The sequence below is a fragment of the Dermacentor silvarum genome, chromosome 1, assembly GCF_013339745.2.
Source record: "Dermacentor silvarum isolate Dsil-2018 chromosome 1, BIME_Dsil_1.4, whole genome shotgun sequence".
In the NCBI taxonomy this organism is placed as follows: Eukaryota; Metazoa; Arthropoda; class Arachnida; order Ixodida; family Ixodidae; genus Dermacentor; species Dermacentor silvarum.
The window spans coordinates 239043913-239064547 of NC_051154.1; the positions used below are offsets into that span (position 1 = coordinate 239043913).

Genomic DNA, 20635 nt, shown 5'->3' on the forward strand with positions numbered 1-20635 from the left:
GAGGGATGCAGGCCCGCCTTGCACATGCTTGATCGCACGCACGCACACGTGCGCTCGCTCTCGCCTCGCAGTTGCCGTGAATTTGAGCACGCCAAGCGCGACGCCGGCACTTCGCATTCCGTCGTGGCGGAGAAGGTGCTACCAGTTGCTGCACGTGCAAAAACGACAAAATTTGGGGCGAAATCTCTAGGTTGTCGGCGGGGAGAATTCGTTATTTCGAGGGGGTCTCCCGCTGCCACTTCGTTACACAGAGGTCTCAAATACATGTGCTTCTATGGAGTAACGGCGGGGAATAGAAAAACTCCGTTATATCCAGGAATTTGTTATATGGAGGTTCGTTATAAGCAGGTTTAACTGTACTGCGCTTCGTACTCCGGCCAGTACGAGTATCCCGATGTCCTGTAAATAAGTTTGCCTCTTCCATGTAAATAAACCCCCTGTTCCATTTCCCCTACCTCTCGACCTCTTACTCTTCACGAAAGAAGCAACCCTCATCAAGTCTGCTCGAACGACGGCGTGGGCCCGCTAAGCCTCCGTGTGACGCCCCAGTAGCGTAGGCCAGCCACCCATTACGAGACGCACCGGTGGCGTAGGCTAGAGAGCGACCCTCAGTTTGACGCCAGACTCAGAGACCACTACTTCCGAATCCTACAATGCACAGAACAATCCCCAACCTGCGTGCCGCTTTGAATGGCTGTCTGCGAGTGTTGGCAAAGTGGCGTGGGCACGTTTACATCACCGCAAAGCTGCACGGCCCATGCAGTGACACTAGCGTGGCAAACGTAGAGGGGCTTTAGGCAAACGTCATGTCAAAGGCACGCATGATGTTCAAATAATCAAACTTGTAAACGTTGAGGACAACTGATGGCACATTTACACTCATATTGCCATATTGCACCATCTTGGCTGCCTCAATTATATTTCCCTTGTTAGTAATCTTTTCTCCATTTTTACCAATACTAGCTGTGCAGCCAACAAAATTAAATTTGCAGCCACACTCTTTACATTGTACGTATTGCCAGATTCCCTTCTCATTATTGTCATGTCCACACCCAACATAGAATTTGTCGCACAAGAATGGGATCTTGTACACGTCAGGATGCCCTCTACACGTTATGACCTTCCATGTCTAGTTTGGCTCATACTAGCTTAAATGTTCACTTTACTAAGAATGAAAACCTACTTCAGCCAGGGCAGAGCTCCAGCGACATTCGTGCCAGCCACCTTCGCCTCCTGCACTGGCAAGGCACTCAGTGCAAGATGTGTGCTGGCTGCAGCGCTTGGGGCAGGGTCGTGGAGGATTTGACTCCACCGGGAAACTCGACGCATCCTTCAGTGTTCTCCCCACACAGGTCCAGTCAAAGATTGGACGAACGTTAACTGTGTGGCCAAGTTCACCTGCACAAAAGCCCAGCAGGACAATTTATTATCTGCGGCTGTACAACAATTCACAGAGAGACACATCCTTCATCACAGGTATGAAATATGCATTAATTTAGAAGATTTCTGGATATGTCAAAAACTGCCACCAGATGACAGGACTAAACCTTTTGGTACAAACAAGCAGCAACATTAAATCTATTCGAGCATGTTTAAAAAAAATTGCCTGCCATCACTGCACATGCCTTCATAAAGATTTTTGAAAACTCCTAAAGACAGTGTAAAAGAGATTAATGAAGTGTCTTTTCTTTATTTGGCAGCAAACTTAAGGCTATACCTGATAAGAAATAATCCCATTACTACTATTCTTATAATTATTATTAACTCTTTTTTGATCAATGCAATAATTCTTTACATGTACATGTCTTGCGCCATATTACAGGACTTCTGTGACAGGTGTAAAATTGTAATTTTAGTAGCAAAATACACAATGCTCTCATACTTAAAGGAAGCTAGAGGCAAAAATATGTTTTCAATGACATCCTCTTGGGAAGCAAAGGGTAAACTTTGTGAAACGCGCTGCAACTGCCGAATAGCCAGACAATGCCCAAGGCTGCAAGATATGCTGGTGTTTGGGTAGCTTTTTCCCTAAAAACCTTTCCTTGAGCACCTTAGGATATTGCTACATGAAGCCACCACAACATTTAGTCCCAGATTTCAAGGACAGAAATCGCGCAACTGATGCCAGTCTCAAGGACCCCTAGTAAATGAACATGCTTTGGGCATTGGCTGGTACCAGTTCCACAGTTGGAACATGTTTCATAATGTTAGTGATGCAAGAGTTAGTGCATTTTAATGAATTAATAAGCTAACCAGCCATTATTTCACACTTTCTGACTTCCAATACCCCAAATCACGAAAAAAAATTGCCCCTTTACCTATAACCGCCTATACAGGATTTGGAATAGGCTAGTGCGAGCTTAAGCATATTTTGGAGACATCTTCAGATACTTACTGATGCATTAAATGCAAACTTATGATTGGTACACTGTCAAGCTGCTGCACTAATTTAGCCTTTTTTTAAATGATGTGTGTACCTGGAAATGATGTCGTGCCTGGAACTACTTTGGTTTACATAAGCTTGTCAACAGGTCATGTGCCATCTATTTTTGTTCTCTTGAATGACCATGCACCGTGCACTTTTGCAGCTTTACAAGATTACAAAGTGGCAGAAACATGCCCATGATGTGGCTATCGCTAAGCTCAGTGCAAATCAATTGTGACAGTTGGGATAGAAATGCTCAGGATGATTATGTTTTAAAACTATACAAAGAAATGAGTCATTTGTTATGTGGACTGTGGCGACAAAAAGAAGTTCAATGAAAAGAAACAACACTCCTACCATTTTACATCGATGGGATAATTTTACTAAAAAGAAATAGGATGAAGAAACAGCGAGAGACAATGCAAAGTAGCCATTTTTAATATAACATACAACCCCTATGCCCCTCAACGTCAAACAAAACAATCAAAAAAGCAATTGTTATAATTTACCCCTGTACAAGCTTCATTCCTAAATTCAAGAGGTGAAAAGTGCCATTTTCCTATGAAGCAAGCAAGAACCAGACTTAGTTGTTTGGAGACATAGGCGTCATAGGATGGAGCATTATATGCTTGCTCATGGATTGATAGGTATCATTGACCACGACCTTCTCCATACATGCATAATTTTCAAAGTAAATGATTCATTTCTCTTGGAAAAAAGCTGAGGATGGCTCTCACTGACTCAGTGGCAGTACCATCTCCCCCAAAATTTACGTTTTCCTGGTCCTGACCTCATCCATACCTCCAATGTTTTTCTTTCAATGTATTTTTGGCTAAAAGTGAAAATTTTGAAGCCTACGTATATTCCAAGGGTGTGACAGCTGGAACGCAAATTGGAGCTCTCTTTCAAGCAGAAAAACTGAAATTTGGAGGAGGTTAATGGGGGTAACGAGTCATTCTTGGAGCAGAACACTCTACATCTCTAAACTAATGAAATAAAGGATTATATATCTTTTTCAGTGCAATTTCCATAGTACAGCAGAACCGCATTAATTCAGACTCCAAGGGGGACTGGAAAATAATAGTTATTGACTGATTTTTCGGATGCCTGATCTTTTTAACATGCCTGATAATTTGGACGTCTTTGCGGCACCGCCACGTACCCCATAGAGCCTATATATAAGGCCGTCTGAAATTTTGAATGCTGAAACCCTTTGCTGCTAATAATTGAAGCCCCCGCCACCATCATTTTGATTATCTCGCAGCATCGAACCAGCGCTCGCATGCCGATCCACTAGCAGCCATAGCCACCGCGGCCATGCTAGGCCTGGCTACTTTGACGTTCGCTGCCAACTTGGTGCAGTTCGGTATGTGTTTTTAACTGAAAAAATTTGCTGCTGTCAACAATTTGAATTTTGGGAACCAGCATAAAGCCGGTTTCCAAAAATCAGCGTCGCCGCAATACAATAGCCTTACGTGGTCAAGCATGTGCAAGCATTGCGGTGAAGCATACCAAGAGTGAAAAGGGGCCACTGTTACGGGACACAGTAATATATGTAGTATTCTTAATTTTAGATGTGCGAGAGAAAAAAAAAAGAAAAACTTGAGTGCTTGCACCCGCCTGTGTTCCATGCATGCAGTAAGTGGGCATCGCCAGTATAGAGCACCACTCTGTTGTCTCCCTGCCATCATTCCAACGTCGGTGCTGCCGGCACAGTTGATTTGTACTTTGAAGGGGTGGAAGAGAGACAGGAGAGAGACGTGCAAGGCTGGCGATGTGGCGAAGGGATGCGGTACTGGGTGCGCAAAACACAGGCAGGTGTGGCACGCAGGCGGATGCAGCGGTTCGAGTTTTTTCTTTTTTTTTTCTTTTCAAGGATTTTGTTTTCCTTTTCCTTTCGACAGAGACATCCCGTAGCCAGATTTAATTGTTATAGCCAAAATAATACTGTCACGAGCAATGGCAAAGACAAAGACATTGTAGTGGGGCTGGGTCAAAGGCTCTCTCTTGTCGGACTGAAAACCTGCTGGAACCTGTGCGCTCTGTGCAGTCTTGACTAGGCAAGCGCTAGCCGTTCACGGTTAATTAAATACTCCCCGTAACATCTTTTTGGTGGAGGTTGCGGGCTCTATTCAACCCTATTTGGCATTTCACTTGAAATGCCAAAGCCTACGACATCTGCCCACAAGCAAATGGAAGTGAACAAACAGTAGCAGGTGTACTCACTTGAACGAACCACCTGCCGAGTCCACATGCAAGACCCAAGATCTCTGCACTTCTCACACTCTGAGGCAAGGCAAGAACGAAGTGGACACTGAGCAGGGTCTGAAACAAGTGGGTGTCTGGGCCCATCACAGCCAATGGGCTTCTCACATGATGACTCCCCTGCCCTGAAGCAGCGGCCCTTACGGCAGCCTGTGCACCATTGGCATGTCTGTGAAAGACGAACAGAGGAAAGAAGTGTACACAAAAAAGATGCATTTGCTCATTAGGCATTCATCAATATATCGATAGATAAGGTTTGAAGATGATTGTCTCATTCCAGACTAGTCTTGACAAGCTGTATGAACCACAACAGACCATTACCCTCAGTGCCACCTAATGCTAGAGGAGCAAACCACTTACATCTCTTATTTCGAACTGGACAGAAAGTGTGCGACAGTATTTAGAAGTGGCTTTTATTCTTCTACGAATGTCAGCTTCCATGGCTTGCTTAGCTTTGCAGCCATCATGTACTAAAGTGAATTCTTAGCACAAGAGCAGGCTTCTCCTTGCAGTTCCGTTGCAACTGTGTCATTGCACATGAGAGCAGAAGCTAGTCAGTACAGTGTAGACCGCTTATAACGTAAGTTGCCGGAGTCGCAAATATCCGCACTATAAGCGGTACCGCACTATAACCAAAGCAACAATTTTCAAGGCCCGCACATATGCAAAACATGTGCACCGAGCCGCCACGCGTATGCAACAGTCGAGGAATGCGGCTAGAACGTTTGCATTCAATTGACAGTCAAATCTCGTTAATTCGAACCAAATCACGCGGCGGCGCCTCTGACCGGCATTGCTCCAGCACCGCCATAGAGTAAAAGCTTAGGAGAGATCCCTCAATGTCGCGCGCGAACAAAACAAAACAAAAAAGAAAAAAAAATGCGGCGGAAATTTCACCCTCTCTCAAATGGCAAGGTCGCCAATTCTGCGTTGCGCCGGAACATGCGTGTACGTGCCGATGACTCAGCCACGCTACCGTAGCCACACGTAGAAAATTGGCAGTCAACCCTTCTTTCTCCTTTATGCTTCCTCTACTTTCAAGTGTTGACCTTGAATGCTGTGGCTACGGCGCAGAGGGAAGCAGTGGCGCTGTCCCAGGCTGGCCAACGAAACTTCGAGGAGCTGGCGCCGGGCCGGCTGGAGTGGCAGCGCGCCTGCACAGCGGCAGGCTCGCATGGTGACAGTCGAAAGTGAGGGAGGTACGAGGGAGGGCGAGGGGAGCCACCGAAGCGGCGCAGTTGGCGAGGCAAAATCCGCTTCCCTGGCGCCCTCCTCCCTCACATTCCACGGTCTCCACGTGCGCCCTTCGCCGTGCCGTGCCGGCGCCGCCCGCTCCCCGAAGTTTCGTTTACTGCCGTTATCGTGAAGCGAGTGTTGGCCGGCGTTGGCAGTTTCGTGGCCCTCGCTCGCTATGCGCGCCGTGATATTTCACGACTCGCACTCAAGATTCTCGTTTCAGCCTCACTGGCTGTTCGCACCATGTGCCCTTCTCCTCAACTTCGTCTCTCTTTCTTCCGGGAGCACTCCTTGGGGCGCCTGTTTGCCGTCTCCGCTCACTTCCGTACTCCCAGGCAGCCGCACTGTAACCGGTATTTCGTTTCCTGCAAGTGCACTATAAGCGATACGTGTATACATGGAGTGCTATGGGAAAATTAACGGGAGTCTGAAAAGACCGCACTATATCCGGTCCTGCACTATAAGCGGTTACGTTATAAGTGGTCTATACTGTATTAAGTAGCAGTGGTAATTTAGTTTATTAAGGCAAAAGCTTTAGATGGCTCATGGGTCGAAAACTTGACTTCCGGAAAATTGTGTGCCACCAAATGGTACTGAAATTGTGTGCCACCAAATGGCACCAAAATTGTGTGCCACCAAAAACTGGAACCAAAACCCATGACCATATGGTGGGAGTCGAACCCACAACCTTTTGTGTTAAGGCAAAGTTAATTAAGATAAAGTTAATTAAGGCACTCGAACCCAGGACCTTTGGTGGGAGACAAACTCTCGACCTTTAATGGGAGTCAGTCCCACGCTTTGGTGTTAAGTAAGGCACAGTTAATTATGGTACAGTTAATTAAGGCAATCAAACTCACAGAATTTGGTGTTAATTAGAGCAAAGTTAATTAAGGCGATTAATTAATATATACTTAATTAAGACACTCAAACCCACAACCTTTAGTGAGAGTCGCACCAATGCCTTTTGGTGTTAATTAGGGCAAAGTTAATCAAGGCACTGCTAATTAAGATAGAGTTCATAAAGGCACTCGAACCCACAGCCTTTGGTGGGAGTAGAAACCGCGACCCTTGGTGTTAATTAAGATGGCTCCAAAATGGATAGTGCCATTATTGATGGTCAAACCCATAATCTTTGGTGGGAGTCGAACCAACGACTTATAGTGTGAATTAACACAACGTTAATTACGGCACAGTTAAGATAGCGTTAATTAGGGCACTCAAACCCACGACCTTTGATGGGAGTCGAACCATCGACCTTTGGTGGGAGTTGAATCCCCAACCTTTGCTGTTAATTAAGACAAAGTGAATGAGGGCACAGTGAATTATTGTAGAGTTAATTAAGGAAACCGAACCCACGACCTTTGGTGGAAGTTATAGGAAGTAACAATGCATTCGAATGAGAATGTCAAAGTAATTCAGTGAATGTCTCGGGAGCGCACAGGCTTTCGCCTTCATCCTCTTTGGTGTATGCTAAGCAACTGTCAACTGTTTCATTAGAGAAAGAGGAAGAGAAAGGAAATGCAGTGGGCATCATATATTACTTTTCAATGGACACCTGAACTGTCCTGTGGCCAAAGAAAAGATAGATTATAATAGAAATGAAAACATGCACTACCAATTCAAAAGAGCAATGCATTCAATTGGGCTACATCAGAGAGGCAAACATGTAAAACTGGTTTATTTGCAAGGGTAAGCAAGGAAAAAAATGTGCAACTTCCTAGAGCCTGATTTGTTGGCACCCACACTGGGCTCCAACAGCCCAGAAAAGTGGATAGAGACATCAAAGGTTCCACTCACGTGCTGTACGCTGGGATGCGCTGGCCATGAGGCCACACAATCCTCACAGTTGTTGTACTGGTAACAGGTGCGGTTCCCAAGCCAATCTGCATCACAGACTTTGCCTTGAGCCACCTCCAACGTTCCTCCTCGATGATGAATGCAGCTGTTTAGATAAATGTTCAAAGCAGTTGGTTGAGAACACTACTGTAGAGTTCTGCAGTTGGCTTGCTTAGTCAAAGACACAACTAAGTGCATACCTACTGCGAAGGACAAATACAGTACTTTTGGGTGGGACTCTTTTAGCCAACAATTACTAATGCTCTTGCTGTGTGCCCATTCGTTATAACAAACATTCTTATTTGGTATCAATCATGTAAGTCCTTATCGAGCCGTGATATTGGTTGCTTCACCCTTGCCCAATGGTGCAATTTAAACAGTCATGTCACCCATGGTATGCTAAGGACGTGACAGATGCACTCTTCGGCCGTTCAGTTTCAGCTTTCATGTGAAATTTGCAGGAATTCATTATGCTGCAGAAATTAGCAGTGTCAGCTTAATGCATACTTAGTACTAATTATAAATTACTTGGATAACGGGCTTGAAGTCTTGCATTGGGATTAATTGTTGGACTTTTCTGGCTAAAAAGATAATTAGTGTAATTTTCATAATCACAGTGATGCTACTGGCCCATCCCCTTTCGGAGCAGCTTTTGGAGCAGCCAAAAATGCGTTTCAGAGCAGTAAAATGGATTTTCAGAGCAGGTTTATGAAAATGAAAAATTAATTAAATTAAATTATGGGGTTTTACGTGCAAAACCACTATCTGATTATGAGGCATGTCGTAGTGGGGGACTCCGGAATAATTTGGGCCACCTGGGGTTTTTTAACGTGCACTTAAATTCAAGTACAGGGATGTTATCGCATTCTGCCCCCATTGAAATGCAGTTGCTGTGGCCGGGATTTCATCCCACGACCTCGTGCTTAGCAGCCCAACACCATAGTCACTAAGCAACCCACGGCGGGTGACGGTTTATGAAAACGATTGCAAACTATATTACATGGGGCTTTTACAGTGGGCCATGAACGTGAAAGCAGCAAGTGGTCACTGGTTCATAAATTCAATCCAAACACTACAAGTGACCACCACCACCACCACGCCCTCCCCCTCCTTCGAATCCCCCTTTCATCGCAGTCCTTACTATGGACTGCAACAAAGCTGTGGCATTCTAATACGTGCTTAAGAAGCACTTCAGTCGTTTAAAAAAGGCAAGGAAGCACTTGGATGTGCTATGTGCAGAATATGAAGCGTTTTGAAAACCTTCAGCCATGATCTTATTTCTCCTATAAATGTATCCTTTAAGATGGGGCACTCTTTTGAATATAAGTTACTGCCAAGGTATGAAAAATTTACTTAATTTTCTCTGTGCTGTGATTCACTGATAAGCATATACAGTTAAACCTGCTTATAATGAACCTCCATATAACGAATTTCTGGATATAACGAAGTTTTTCTATTCCCCGCCATTACTCTATAGAAACACATGTATTTGAGACCTCTACGTAACGAAGTGGCAGCAGGGGACCCCCTCGAAATAACGAATTTTCCCTGCCGACAACCTAGAGATTTCGCCCCAAATTGTCATTTTTGCGCGATCAGCAACCGGAAGCACCTTCTCCGCCGCGATGGAATGCGAAGCGGCGGCATCGTGATTGGCGCGCAAGAATTCACGGCGACTGCGAGGCGAGAGCGAGCGCACGTGTGCGTGCGTGCGAGTGTGCGCAAGGCGGGCCGACATCCCTTGACTCGGCGATCTTGCCGCCGCGAGCGTGACCTTTCCCCCTCCCTATCCTGCCGCTTGCTGCAGCTGGCCTAGCCCGCCAAGCCGGCACTCTCCTTTTCCAGTTGATGTTGCCGAAGAAAAAAAAAAAGTTTTTTTTCAACGCACTGGCAGCGCCACTCTTTGGTTACTGCGCAAGTCTCTGCGCTTCACTGCACTAACCTGACACTTTATAAAGGCCGTTTATAGTCCGACGTAACGCGAGCGCGCGCACGCTACGTCAACACCAGAGCAGCCAACGTAACCGGCGGCTTCCAACGCACCCCGACTCCTAACCCATTCACGCGTTGGTCGCGCCGACTGCGCCGACCCACAATGCCATTTCGCGCGAAGAAATAAAGGCGCCCACGTCGCTTCGTCGATGATCGCAGACAGCCATTCATAGCGGCGATAACGTCGGACTATAAACGGGCCTTATACGACGCTACGACGCCATCGGTAAGCAGCAAGAATCGAGTAAATACGGTAAGCGTTTCTTTTTCGAATTTTCGTGCCGAACCTGCATATAACGAAATCCTCTTTATAACGAAGTTTTTCGGGAATTTATCAATTTCGTTATATGAAGGTTTAACTGTACTTGAAATACTGTGATGGTCGACACTGCCATAGCAGTTCACTTTCGCTGGTCGCGCACCGTCGCCAAGTGCAGATATACGCGTGTGACCTTTAAAAAATTAAATTAATTAAATTATGGGGTTTTATGTGCCATAACCACGATCTGATTATTAGGCACGCCGTAGTGGGGGACTCCGGAAATTTAGACCACCTGAGGTTCTTCAGGTGGTCTAAGTACATGAGTGTTTTCGCATTTCGCCACCATCGAAATGCGGCCGCCGTGGCCGGGATTCGATCCCGCGACCTCGTGCTCAGCAGCCCAACACCATAGCCACTGAGCAACCACGGCGGGCGCGTGTGACCTTTGACTGTGCACATGTAACACTGTCAGATTAGGCTGTAATCAGCGAATTCAGTTTGGAGCTTTCTGCCTACACGAGCTTTCACCATTCCGCCCTGTAAATAAAAAACCAAGTTCGCGAAAGCGTTCGCGGTAGTTGCCGGCATGTCACCCGCGGACCGAATCTCAGCTTCCGGCCACCAGTATAGCCCGTGATTTCACGCCCAATCACCGAAGCGGTTTACTGGTCTGAAGATATTGGAGGCCATCTTACCGCAACGACCTGCCCACCACCGCATCAGCTGGCAGCGAATTTTTGCCACGGTCGTACGATACAGCAAGGCTTAACCAGCGGCGATTCGTCAGTATCCAGCGGCGAAAGTTGCCGTTTGGTGCCGAGTTGACCAAAATCTTGGCTGTATGCCATTCTTAAGTGCCAAGGAAAGTGGGCGTGCCAAATTGAATAGCGAAAAATTGTTTACGGCCGCCATGTTCCCGCCAATGTGCGCGCTATGTTTGAAAAATCGAGCGAGATACCATACAGCATCCGAAACTTCGGTCACTGTTTTACATTGGTCCTATAGGAGTGCGGGGTGTGGCGCCGATTGGTGCCAACGTGATCGCTCGCTGCCGCCTGAAACGCAAGGTTGTCCTGTTGCCTAAGCAACCTGCACATGTCGATGTGGGAGGTGCTGAATATAGACAGCAACCCACAGAAGAAACAGCAGTACGATCTCTTGACTCGGTTCACCGCGGAGCTAATGAAGCCGCTGGTCCATGCTATGCCACTTCAGAGGTGCAATGAAACAGCCCTTGAGGGCATAGTTCTGTTTTTGAAAGCCTGAGCAACCCTTTTGGCCCAGGTGGGCGGAGATTTCTCCTATTTTGTTGAAATGCAGCAGGATGTAGCAGAGCTGGCCTCTCCGCACAGTTCGGCGCCACTGGAGCAGCGGTAGCATCACTGTAATCACTTGCCTAATTACTGCCTCCAGTCATCCTTAAATGCGTGTCTCTGTGGTAAAAGCAACTTTGAAAATAATTGCTTAATTATTGTATCTACCACATCTAAAAAGAAATTTGAACAGATTTTGTGAAGCACCCTGTATATACAGTATAGACCACTTATAACGTAACCGCTTATCGTGCAGGACCGGATATAGTGCGGCCTTTTCAGACTCCCGTTAATTTTCCCATAGCACTCTATGTATACACATATCGCTTATAGTGCAGTTGCGGGAAACGAAATACCGGTTACAGTGCGGCTGCCTGGGAGTACAGAAGTCAGCGGAGACGGTGAAAGCTCCTCGCAAACGGGCGCCTCAAGGAGTGCTCGAGGAAGAAAGAGAGACGAAGTGGAGGAGAAGGGCACGTGGTGCGAACGAACAGCCAGTGAGGCTGAAACCAGAATCTTCAGTGCGAGTCGTGAAATATCACGGCGCGCATAGCGATCTAGGGCCACGAAACTACCAAGGCCGGCCTAGCTCGCTTCACGATAACGGCAGTAAACGAAACTTCAGGGAGCGGGCGGCGCCGGCAATGCACGTGGAAGGGCGCACACGCAGAGATCGTGGAATGTGAGGGAGGAGGGTGGCAGGGAAGCGGATTTCGCCTCGGCAACTCCGCCGCTTCGGTGGCTCCCCTCGCCCTCCCTCGTACCTCCCTCACTTTCGACTGTCACCATGCGCGCCCGCCATCGTGCAGGCGCCGCCGCTACAGCCGGCCCGGCGGCAGCTCTCCGAAGTTTCGTTTTCTGCCGTTATCGGGAGGGAAGCTGCTTCCCTCTGCGCCGTAGCCACAGCGTGCCAGGTCAACACTTGAAAGTAGAAAAAGCATAAAGGAGAAAGAAGGGTTCACTGCCATTTTCTACGCGTGGCGACAGTAGCGTGGCTGAGACGTCGGCACGTACACGCATGTTCCAGCGCAACGCAGAATCGGCGACCTTGCTATTTGAGAGAGGGTGAAATTTCCGCCGCGTTTTTTTTTTCTTCCTTTTTTTTTTGTTCGCGCGCGACATTGAGGGGTCTCTCCTAAGCTTTTACTCTATGGCAGTGCCGGCGCAATGCCGGTCGGAGGCGCCGCCGCGTGATTTGGTTCGAATTAACGAGATTTGACTGTAAATTGAATGCAAACGTTCTAGCCGCATTCCTCGACTGTCGCATACGTGTGACGGCTCGGTGCACATGTTTTGCATGTGTGCAGGCCTTGAAAATTGTTGCTTTGGTTATAGTGCGGTACCGCTTATAGTGCGGATATTCACGACTCCGGGGACTTACGTTATAAGCGGTCTACACTGTATATATATATATATATACATCAACGACATCATACACATATTACTAACACCAGACATTATTTTGCATTGCTGATGACACAAATCTATTTCTTTGGTATTTCCCACCAATGTGCTTTGAGGTGAAGTCGAAGCGCAAACCAAAATATTGCAATGATGGGACTCAAGTTCAATTTTTTTTTTTTCTCAGTGAAAACGTAAACTACTTCGATTAAAATTTTCGTGGGGAAAGTTGTTATGCTTCTCAATTATATCTGCTATTCAGCACTTTTTTTCATGGACCACCTTAGTGTGTTACCAATGTCTAAACATAGGCCTTAGTAGAGTTTTGGACAAATTCAAGTTTTTATTTTAGAGCCTGTACGCACCATAGAGGTGAAAATAAAATTTTAGAATATAGTACGTTTTAGGGACAGTTCTATGAAAATATACTCAGGTTTTCTTCCGTGACCGTTTTTTTTTTTTTTTTTTTTAATTTCACAATGCTATAATTTGCACATTTTGACCTCAGTGTTAAGGGCTAAAAAACATAAAGGTTTTTTGTGAAACTGTTTTCTAATGAAAGCAAAATGCTCATACAATGAAAAAAGGCAAATTTTGAAGGAATGCACGAAACAGTCGATTTGTGGCAAATCCTTTTTCGCACCTGGTTTTCCACCAATTCGTGAAATTCAACTGGCCCTCACGTGGCTAAAATTTTTTCTCTGCTCGAAACATTCTCGGAAAATAATGTGCAACTAATGATTATATGTGTGTCATTTTTTTTTTGTCATCTTTTTAGAGAAATGGATGTTAGTCAAGTGCCATGGCTAGGACAATTGGTGTGTAATGACCCATAGATCTTGTTTTATTTCTAGTTTCTAGCTGCAATGCATGTTTTCTGACCTATACAAATTTTGGCTCAATTCGGTCAAGCTGTGTGTAGACAGAAAATGGGCGTCCAGTATGGCCGGTATGTCAGGCTATCTCTGCCCTTATGCCAGTCCCCTAGGCAGCTATGTACTGGTTGTCTGAATAAAATGAAATGAAAATGACAGTCAACAAACCATCGGCTACATAAACTTGGAAGCTTTCTCTGGACTTTTCATCACAGCATAGTAGTCCTACAAATCATCGTTATGAACACAAAGGGGGCAGGCCATTATGATTTGGCCTATGGGGCTGTAGTGCCAACCAGCCCCGATTTCGAGGAGTAGTCTCACCAAAGCAAAGTAGAATTGGTGCTACCGTCAGAGTATAGATTATGACCCTTAGGACTGCCCTTGACTCTCAGATACTCTAGGTAGCTGGATCAAAGAGTGTACAAATGAACAAGCGGCACCACTCCCATCCCCACTTGGCGACAAAAGGCCAAGAGGTAAGTTGCAGGAAGAATAGGTGAACCGAACAGCTCAATATTAAGCAACATTTTGCAACAATTTTGTTACAAGAAACAGGTTGCAGTTTATAACAAAGATGATAAACATTTAAATCACTCATTACTAACCTGGCTGGGACTGCCCTGGCACTGGAGTAGCAGTGAGTGATGTTTCCCTGGGCATCTTGGACAGAGCAGTACGAACAACCAACAGAGCGCAGACATCCAAGCCGGCTGTGCGAGAAGAGGGCACACAAATCCCGGGGAAGGGTCACACGCTGCAGCCGCACTGATGTTCCACCTAGTATGTACAGTTTGCCTTGGAGAAGGGTTGCTGAGGCACCCACCAGGGCCGCAGGCTGCTCACCAACTAATTGTACATCTGTAATAAACGAGATCCCCACCACACATATATGACAGAAAATTCAGAACAGCCCTACTTTGCAGTTCTTGTAGCAAGAAGGTGCACGTGCACACAGACGCCATAAAAGCACCAAGCTCTGCTATGAGCATAAAACAGTTTTCCTTGCACAATGTTTATGAAAGAAAACAACCAACTGCTCCTGGCCTTGTTTGAGATGTCCCACAATTTTTTGAAATGAATACAACAGATTAGAGTTAAACGCCTATCACGATAAGCAAATTCACTACAAACTTTGGTATTCAAAACTTGACAAACTAAAAGTTTCCCTTGCAGTAAAAAAATTTGTTAATTGCAAAATTCAAGAAGTTGTGGTTACTGTCTCAGCAGTAAAAGAGTTCATAGGTTTCAAGGTCATTTTTGATGGATGGCATTTCCTCAGGAAGCATATATCAGTGGTCTAAAACTCATCTCAGACACCGGGCCACATCCAGTCCATTTAAGTAGGATACAAGCTGACTACAGACTGCTGCACTTATACAGTGTGTTTCAGTTAACTTGGGCCAAAGTTTAAAATGCAAATGCTACGTAGCTGGACAGAACCAAGGTAATATTGTTTGCCGTCGCTTGGAGATACTCAGACTATTTTGTCCATGCCACCTAATTAGACAATAAGCGATAATTAATTAATCAACTTCACAAATGTTATAATTAGATGAAAAGTGTCAATGAGAAATTTGTAGAGCGACGTGAGAAACTCTTGATACATCTTTCTGTTGCTCAATACGTGCTACATAAAAGTGTTTTTCCAACCGTGAAAGATGCCCGTGAATACACGCCAAGTGCCTCGAGCAGCCAGTCGTCAGGCAATTTTGCATGTATTCGCGGGCTTCTTTCACGCTCGAAAAAACACTTTTATGTAGCACGTATTGAGCAACAGAAAGCTGTATCGGGAGTTTCTCACGTCGCTCTGCAAATTGCTCATTCACACTTTTAATATAATTATAATATTTGTGAAGTTGATTAATTGATTATGGCTAATTATCTAATTAGGCGGCATGGAAAATAAAGTCTTGAGTATCTCCAAGCGATGGCAAACAATATTACCTTGGTTCTGGCCAGCTACGTAGCATTTGCATGTTTTAAAACTTTGGCCCAAGTTAACTGAAACACCCTGTGTGAGGCAGGCCTGCATACTCTTATTTAATTTCTCTGACTTTTTATAAGATAACTAGGAGTGTACAAATATTAGAAATGTTGGATATGTATCGAATAATCCCTGCCATTTGATTCGAGAATTCACTATTTGAAGTTGTCAAATATTGGTTCCTTTTAAACATATAAGGGATAAAAATACTTATTGGAGTCTCAAGGGACACACAACAATAAATGAGATGGCTATTCCAAATGATTCTGCTGTTGAGCAGGGACACACCAGGTCTTGAGCAAACGCACTTGGCAGGCAACATTTGCTCAATGATTTCCAGACATTAATTCTCTTTTAACTTGATTTTAGGAAGATTATATACAAATTTGCTCAGATTTATTATTTGTCCAGTCACAATATTTGCATCCTTTTAAGACAATGTGTGGTGCTGTATTATCACACTTATCTTCTGCAGTGAACGCAACACTGTATGTGCATCTGGTAACATACTGTTCTCTTGTTTATCTTGTTACATTAGACAGTTTTAGTTTAGCGTGTTTAGCGTAATGGCGGGCTTTGTGGAATAGCGGTATCGAAATGTACATGCGCAGTACACTAAACGACCCATAGCATTTAGCGTACGCATGCTATTTCTCAGATTTAATGTTACTGTCCCTTGCATGGTTTACGTAGTTTAAGTAAAACATGGCAGTGGTCCTGGCCGCCCGCTTCGAACTGAATTCAGCGTTGCTTTTGTAGAATTCACTTCGTCCGTAGCAAATGACTGTGTAAATGGCTTTCACTTAGTCTCAGGCCGCTTCGACGACAGAGTATTATGGATAACGTTGTGGAGTTTTCGAGACTGCTTTTTATTTCGAACGCATCGAGGCCTAATGAGAGAAACCTTCGAGATGCCAGCGCCACTTAATGGTGAAGTCTGGAGATAGGCGTGACAACATCATATGGCCTCCGAGATTGAAAGATCTCGGAGGTCATATGCCTTCGTTGTAGTGCACATTAAAGAACCCCAGGTGGTAAAAATTAATCTGGAGTGCGCCACTACGGCGTGCCTCATATTTAGAACTGGTTTTCACACGTAAAACCCCAAAAAGAAGAAGTTCGGAGGCTATGGTAGACAGCTTGTACTGATTGTACTGGTTTCACCGCAGATCAGCGGACATGGAAAGTACGAATACAATGCATTCCTGTCTTTCATTGCGCTGCCTCTCGCACTTTCCGGACGCACACACAGATAGAACCACTTAGGTGTACTATGTATACGAAATTCAATGCTTAATGGAATAGCATCCAGCATGTAAATTACACTATCACACTATGCTAAGCTTAGCTTTCTGCGGTAACTCTATTTTACTTAACCCCGCTATTACGCTAACGTTAAACTAAAACTGTCTAATACTGTCAGTGCTCCAAATAATTAAAATCAGTTGTTTGTCATTTGTCAAGCTCCTCAGTTTACTGACCCATAATTTGTAATGAACATGCACGTGTCAAAAATTACATGCATGTGTCAATGCGTGTAGGCCCAATTTCTTTTTTCTTTTTTTTTTCTTGTTGTTTTTTATAAATGGACTTTAAGAAAAATTCCTATTTCATGCTGCATTAGAAATGAGAAAATATTCTATATTCAATTTGATATTTGATGGTCATTTTAATATTCGAACACCCCTAAGATAACTATGAAAAAAAAAAAAAAAAAAGAAATTCACCAAAGTATATTACACTGCATAAATGCACTTACATGGTCCATCAAGTGGGATCCAGTGGTTGCAACTGAAGTCATAGGCAAATGGCTCCAAGATTGCCTCTCCAGAACCATTGCGGCCACCCAGGATAAACAAAGAGTTTTCAGTGGAGGCTGAAGCATGGAAGTAGCGAGGAGATATCTAGGCAGGAGCAAATAAAAAGAAGTTCCAAAACAGATTTTCAATACAGAAAGCAGGCAAATTTCGGTGTGTAAGATGCCATTTTCGTTGTTTTCGTCACTTTAATTTGAATATACTGTCACAATCAATCTGCAAGAATTTAAAAAAAAATTTTTGCCACTATTCAGCACTGCTATTTTGAATTTAAATGAGCAACAATTTCACTCACTGCACACTCATGAGGGCTGTTAAGGTACTTTACGGCCCCAAAATCAGTCCCTTTTAGCAAAGTCAGCCAAATGCTGCAGGCTTACCCTAGAGTATGCTGGGTTGGCACGATCGTCAGGTGGCAGGCGAGACCAGCGGCGGCTTGGCATGTGCAGCACGTACAGGTGGTCCGATACCAGTGGGCGGTCTACTGAGTACACAATGCCTCCAAATACATAGATGCTCTGCGTTGGTCGATGGTAGTTGCTGGTATGTCCGTATACACCTGCATCCAACAGGCACAACACAATGTTTACAGTGAAAAAAGACAAAAAACATTTTTCTTCTTTTCCCAGTGTAATTTTCTAATAAACACTGTTAAATGCCTGACACTTTTTCAAATGGAAAGATGGCACTTCTACCAAAGGTTACTCTTAGTACACTTTTTACCTGACAGCTTAATTTTGATAGCATGTACTTGCTCTGCTGTGACCAACAAAGCTAAATCCTTCTTTCACAATTTTTGGTAATGCTCGAGATATCTGTTTTTCAATGTAAAGTAGCCCCCCCCCCCCCCCCCCACCCTCCCATTTTTTATACAACTAAAACCAGGCAAGAAGTACTGTTGGACTCATTGGAAATCTTCAAATCAAATGACGTGCACTTGAATAGAAGAATTATTAGTAGTGTCCAGAATAGAAAATATGACAACCCTTTGGTTCATCTGATAAAGCTGGGACACTCAAATGATAACTGGGACAATCAAATGGTATCAAAACTTTCAGTTAAGTCCCAATAGAGAGGAAGTTAAAACCAACAGATCCAACATCGTGCACCAGTAAACCAAAATGTTGTGATTATTTTAAGTATGCAATGTTTGGATCAGTTCATTTATAGGATGCAAAATTACAATAAAAGTGGCTGCTGAAACCTTAATCTGAGCCTTTTTTGATAGTTCATCTATTCGCTCACTGGCCATGTTAATTTATTTAAATGAAATGGACACACTATCCTCATATTCCAGAATGTTGCTCAATTCAACATTCCTTCTTCACTAAAAAAAAGTCAATCTCTCCAGTTATCATTAAACTTTCTCTCTCCCTCTAAGTAGAGCTATGCTCCACAAGCAACCATCTTTTCTTGTATGCAGAACATAGGCATCACAAAAGCGGCCTCATCCACTGTCAGCACAAGAAGGTGGTGCGCTTCCTCCAACCAGATTCCCCCCCCCCCCCTCCACCCTCCCATCCTTTCTGCTACCCCTACTTGGCCTATGCGGCCATTGCATTTCAATGAAATTCTATGGCGATTCCTGAGTGAAAATTTCAAAACCATGCACTTTTAGCATCTTCTCCGAATGCACTTCTGTGGAGGCATGCTTCTCAAATAACCCTTCGCTACAGGAATCATCAATGACCGTTACTTAAGAGCCGTGTCTTCTTCAGTAGAGACAAGGAAGAGCTTAAAGTCAAGGCCTGTTTGCAAATACGACGATAAAGGGTGAATACGAGGGTAAAGGGTAAAAACAAGGGTAAACACGATGAGCCCACAGCTAATCGTGTCCGTGCGTTTCGTGGATAACTTGGCCATCACTCAAGAGCTGCTTTTGTGCAGACAGCTCGAAATGACAGCGAAAGGTATAGACTTCTTCAATGCTTAACAGTTTTTTGTACTGCATGGACTTGGGATATTTGTGTAGGAGTGTGCACTGATGGTGTCCGTGCAATGGTTGGCAGATTGTAAGGTTTGCTAGGCCATGCTAAGCAAGTTAACAGTTCAGTCATATTTATACATTGCACACTTCACAGAGAGGCTTTGGCATCAAAGGAACTGAGCCAAGAGTTGGTGAGTGTGATGAAGCATGTTGTCAAAGTTGAGAACAGCATCAAAGCAAGGCCTAAGACCAGTCACCTTTTCAAAGTCGTTTGTGAAGAGATGGGTTTAGACCACCAGCACCTGCTCAAACACAAGGAGGTGTGTTGGCTGTCACGCGGAAAAGTGCTGGCCAGGGTTTTTGAGCTCTGGGAGAGCCTTTTAAAGACCATTCATTGCCCACTAAGCTTGCTCATCTGTGTGTGAGCAGCTCAATCACCCAAATTTCGGCATGCATTACTCCCATGGGTTGGGAGTAATGTATCATCTGGTGACAAAGTGAGGGGCTTCAGTGGAAACTTCAAAGTTGGCTGAGTCGGGTGGGAAGAGGTGATTATTCTCCGTTTAAGTTGCTGAGTGACTTTGGAACATCTGGGACCGTATCTGCAGCTGACAAAGAGACAGTAATGACACATTTGAGCCCACCCAGGTGCCACCTAATGAGTTAGTACTTCTCAGAGTCTGCACCAGAGACATGGCTTGTGGCCCCGTTCCAGGCAGATGTAACTTGATTCACTTATGAAAGTGTTGATGCTGAAAATGAGCTGATCGAGCTTCTAGAAAAAGCTGTAATGAAGGCAAAGTTTGCCACCATGAACCTTGAAACATTTTGGTTCGGGACAGCTAAAGTGTTTCCCCTGCTCTATGAAAAGGCTGCAAGATTGTTGTTACAGTTCTCGACAACATATGCATGTGAACATGGATTTTAAAGACTTGCTTACTTGAAAAGCAAGTATCGCAACCGGCTGAAACGTCAGTGCTGACGTGCAGCTACGTTTAACTGCAACCATGCCACAGATTGAGGAGCTAGCAAAAGCGAAGTAAAGAGGGTCTTTTAATGTGCTCCTTGTGCATGCCATTGAATAGCACACATTTCAGATTTATGAATACAGTCGACTTCTGTTACACCCTGACTAAACTGACAAAATTGATCGATTGATGTAGGGGGTTGAATTAAACAAGATGCAGAAAAAAATGCCAAAACACACCGCTGTTTCATTTGGCAGTATTTGCTTGATTCTAACACGCCCCTGAATCAAACGCAAGCCTATTTTTTATTAGTCCAAACTATAAAACCAAT

General features: G+C 44.6%; 1 protein-coding gene across 1 annotated transcript in view; it reads right to left on the reverse strand.

Moving 5' to 3' along the window:
* Window positions 1–20635, reverse strand: part of LOC119436983 (multiple epidermal growth factor-like domains protein 8) — a 169403-nt gene that overhangs the window by 48157 nt on the left and 100611 nt on the right. Inside the window, exons 21-26 of the mRNA XM_037704034.2 lie at window positions 17790–17968; window positions 17352–17496; window positions 14214–14466; window positions 7724–7868; window positions 4652–4859; window positions 1184–1398 (exon numbers count right to left, since the gene is read on the reverse strand). Coding sequence (XP_037559962.1) covers window positions 1184–1398; window positions 4652–4859; window positions 7724–7868; window positions 14214–14466; window positions 17352–17496; window positions 17790–17968 — 1145 coding nt within the window. The remainder of the gene's footprint in view (window positions 1–1183; window positions 1399–4651; window positions 4860–7723; window positions 7869–14213; window positions 14467–17351; window positions 17497–17789; window positions 17969–20635) is intronic.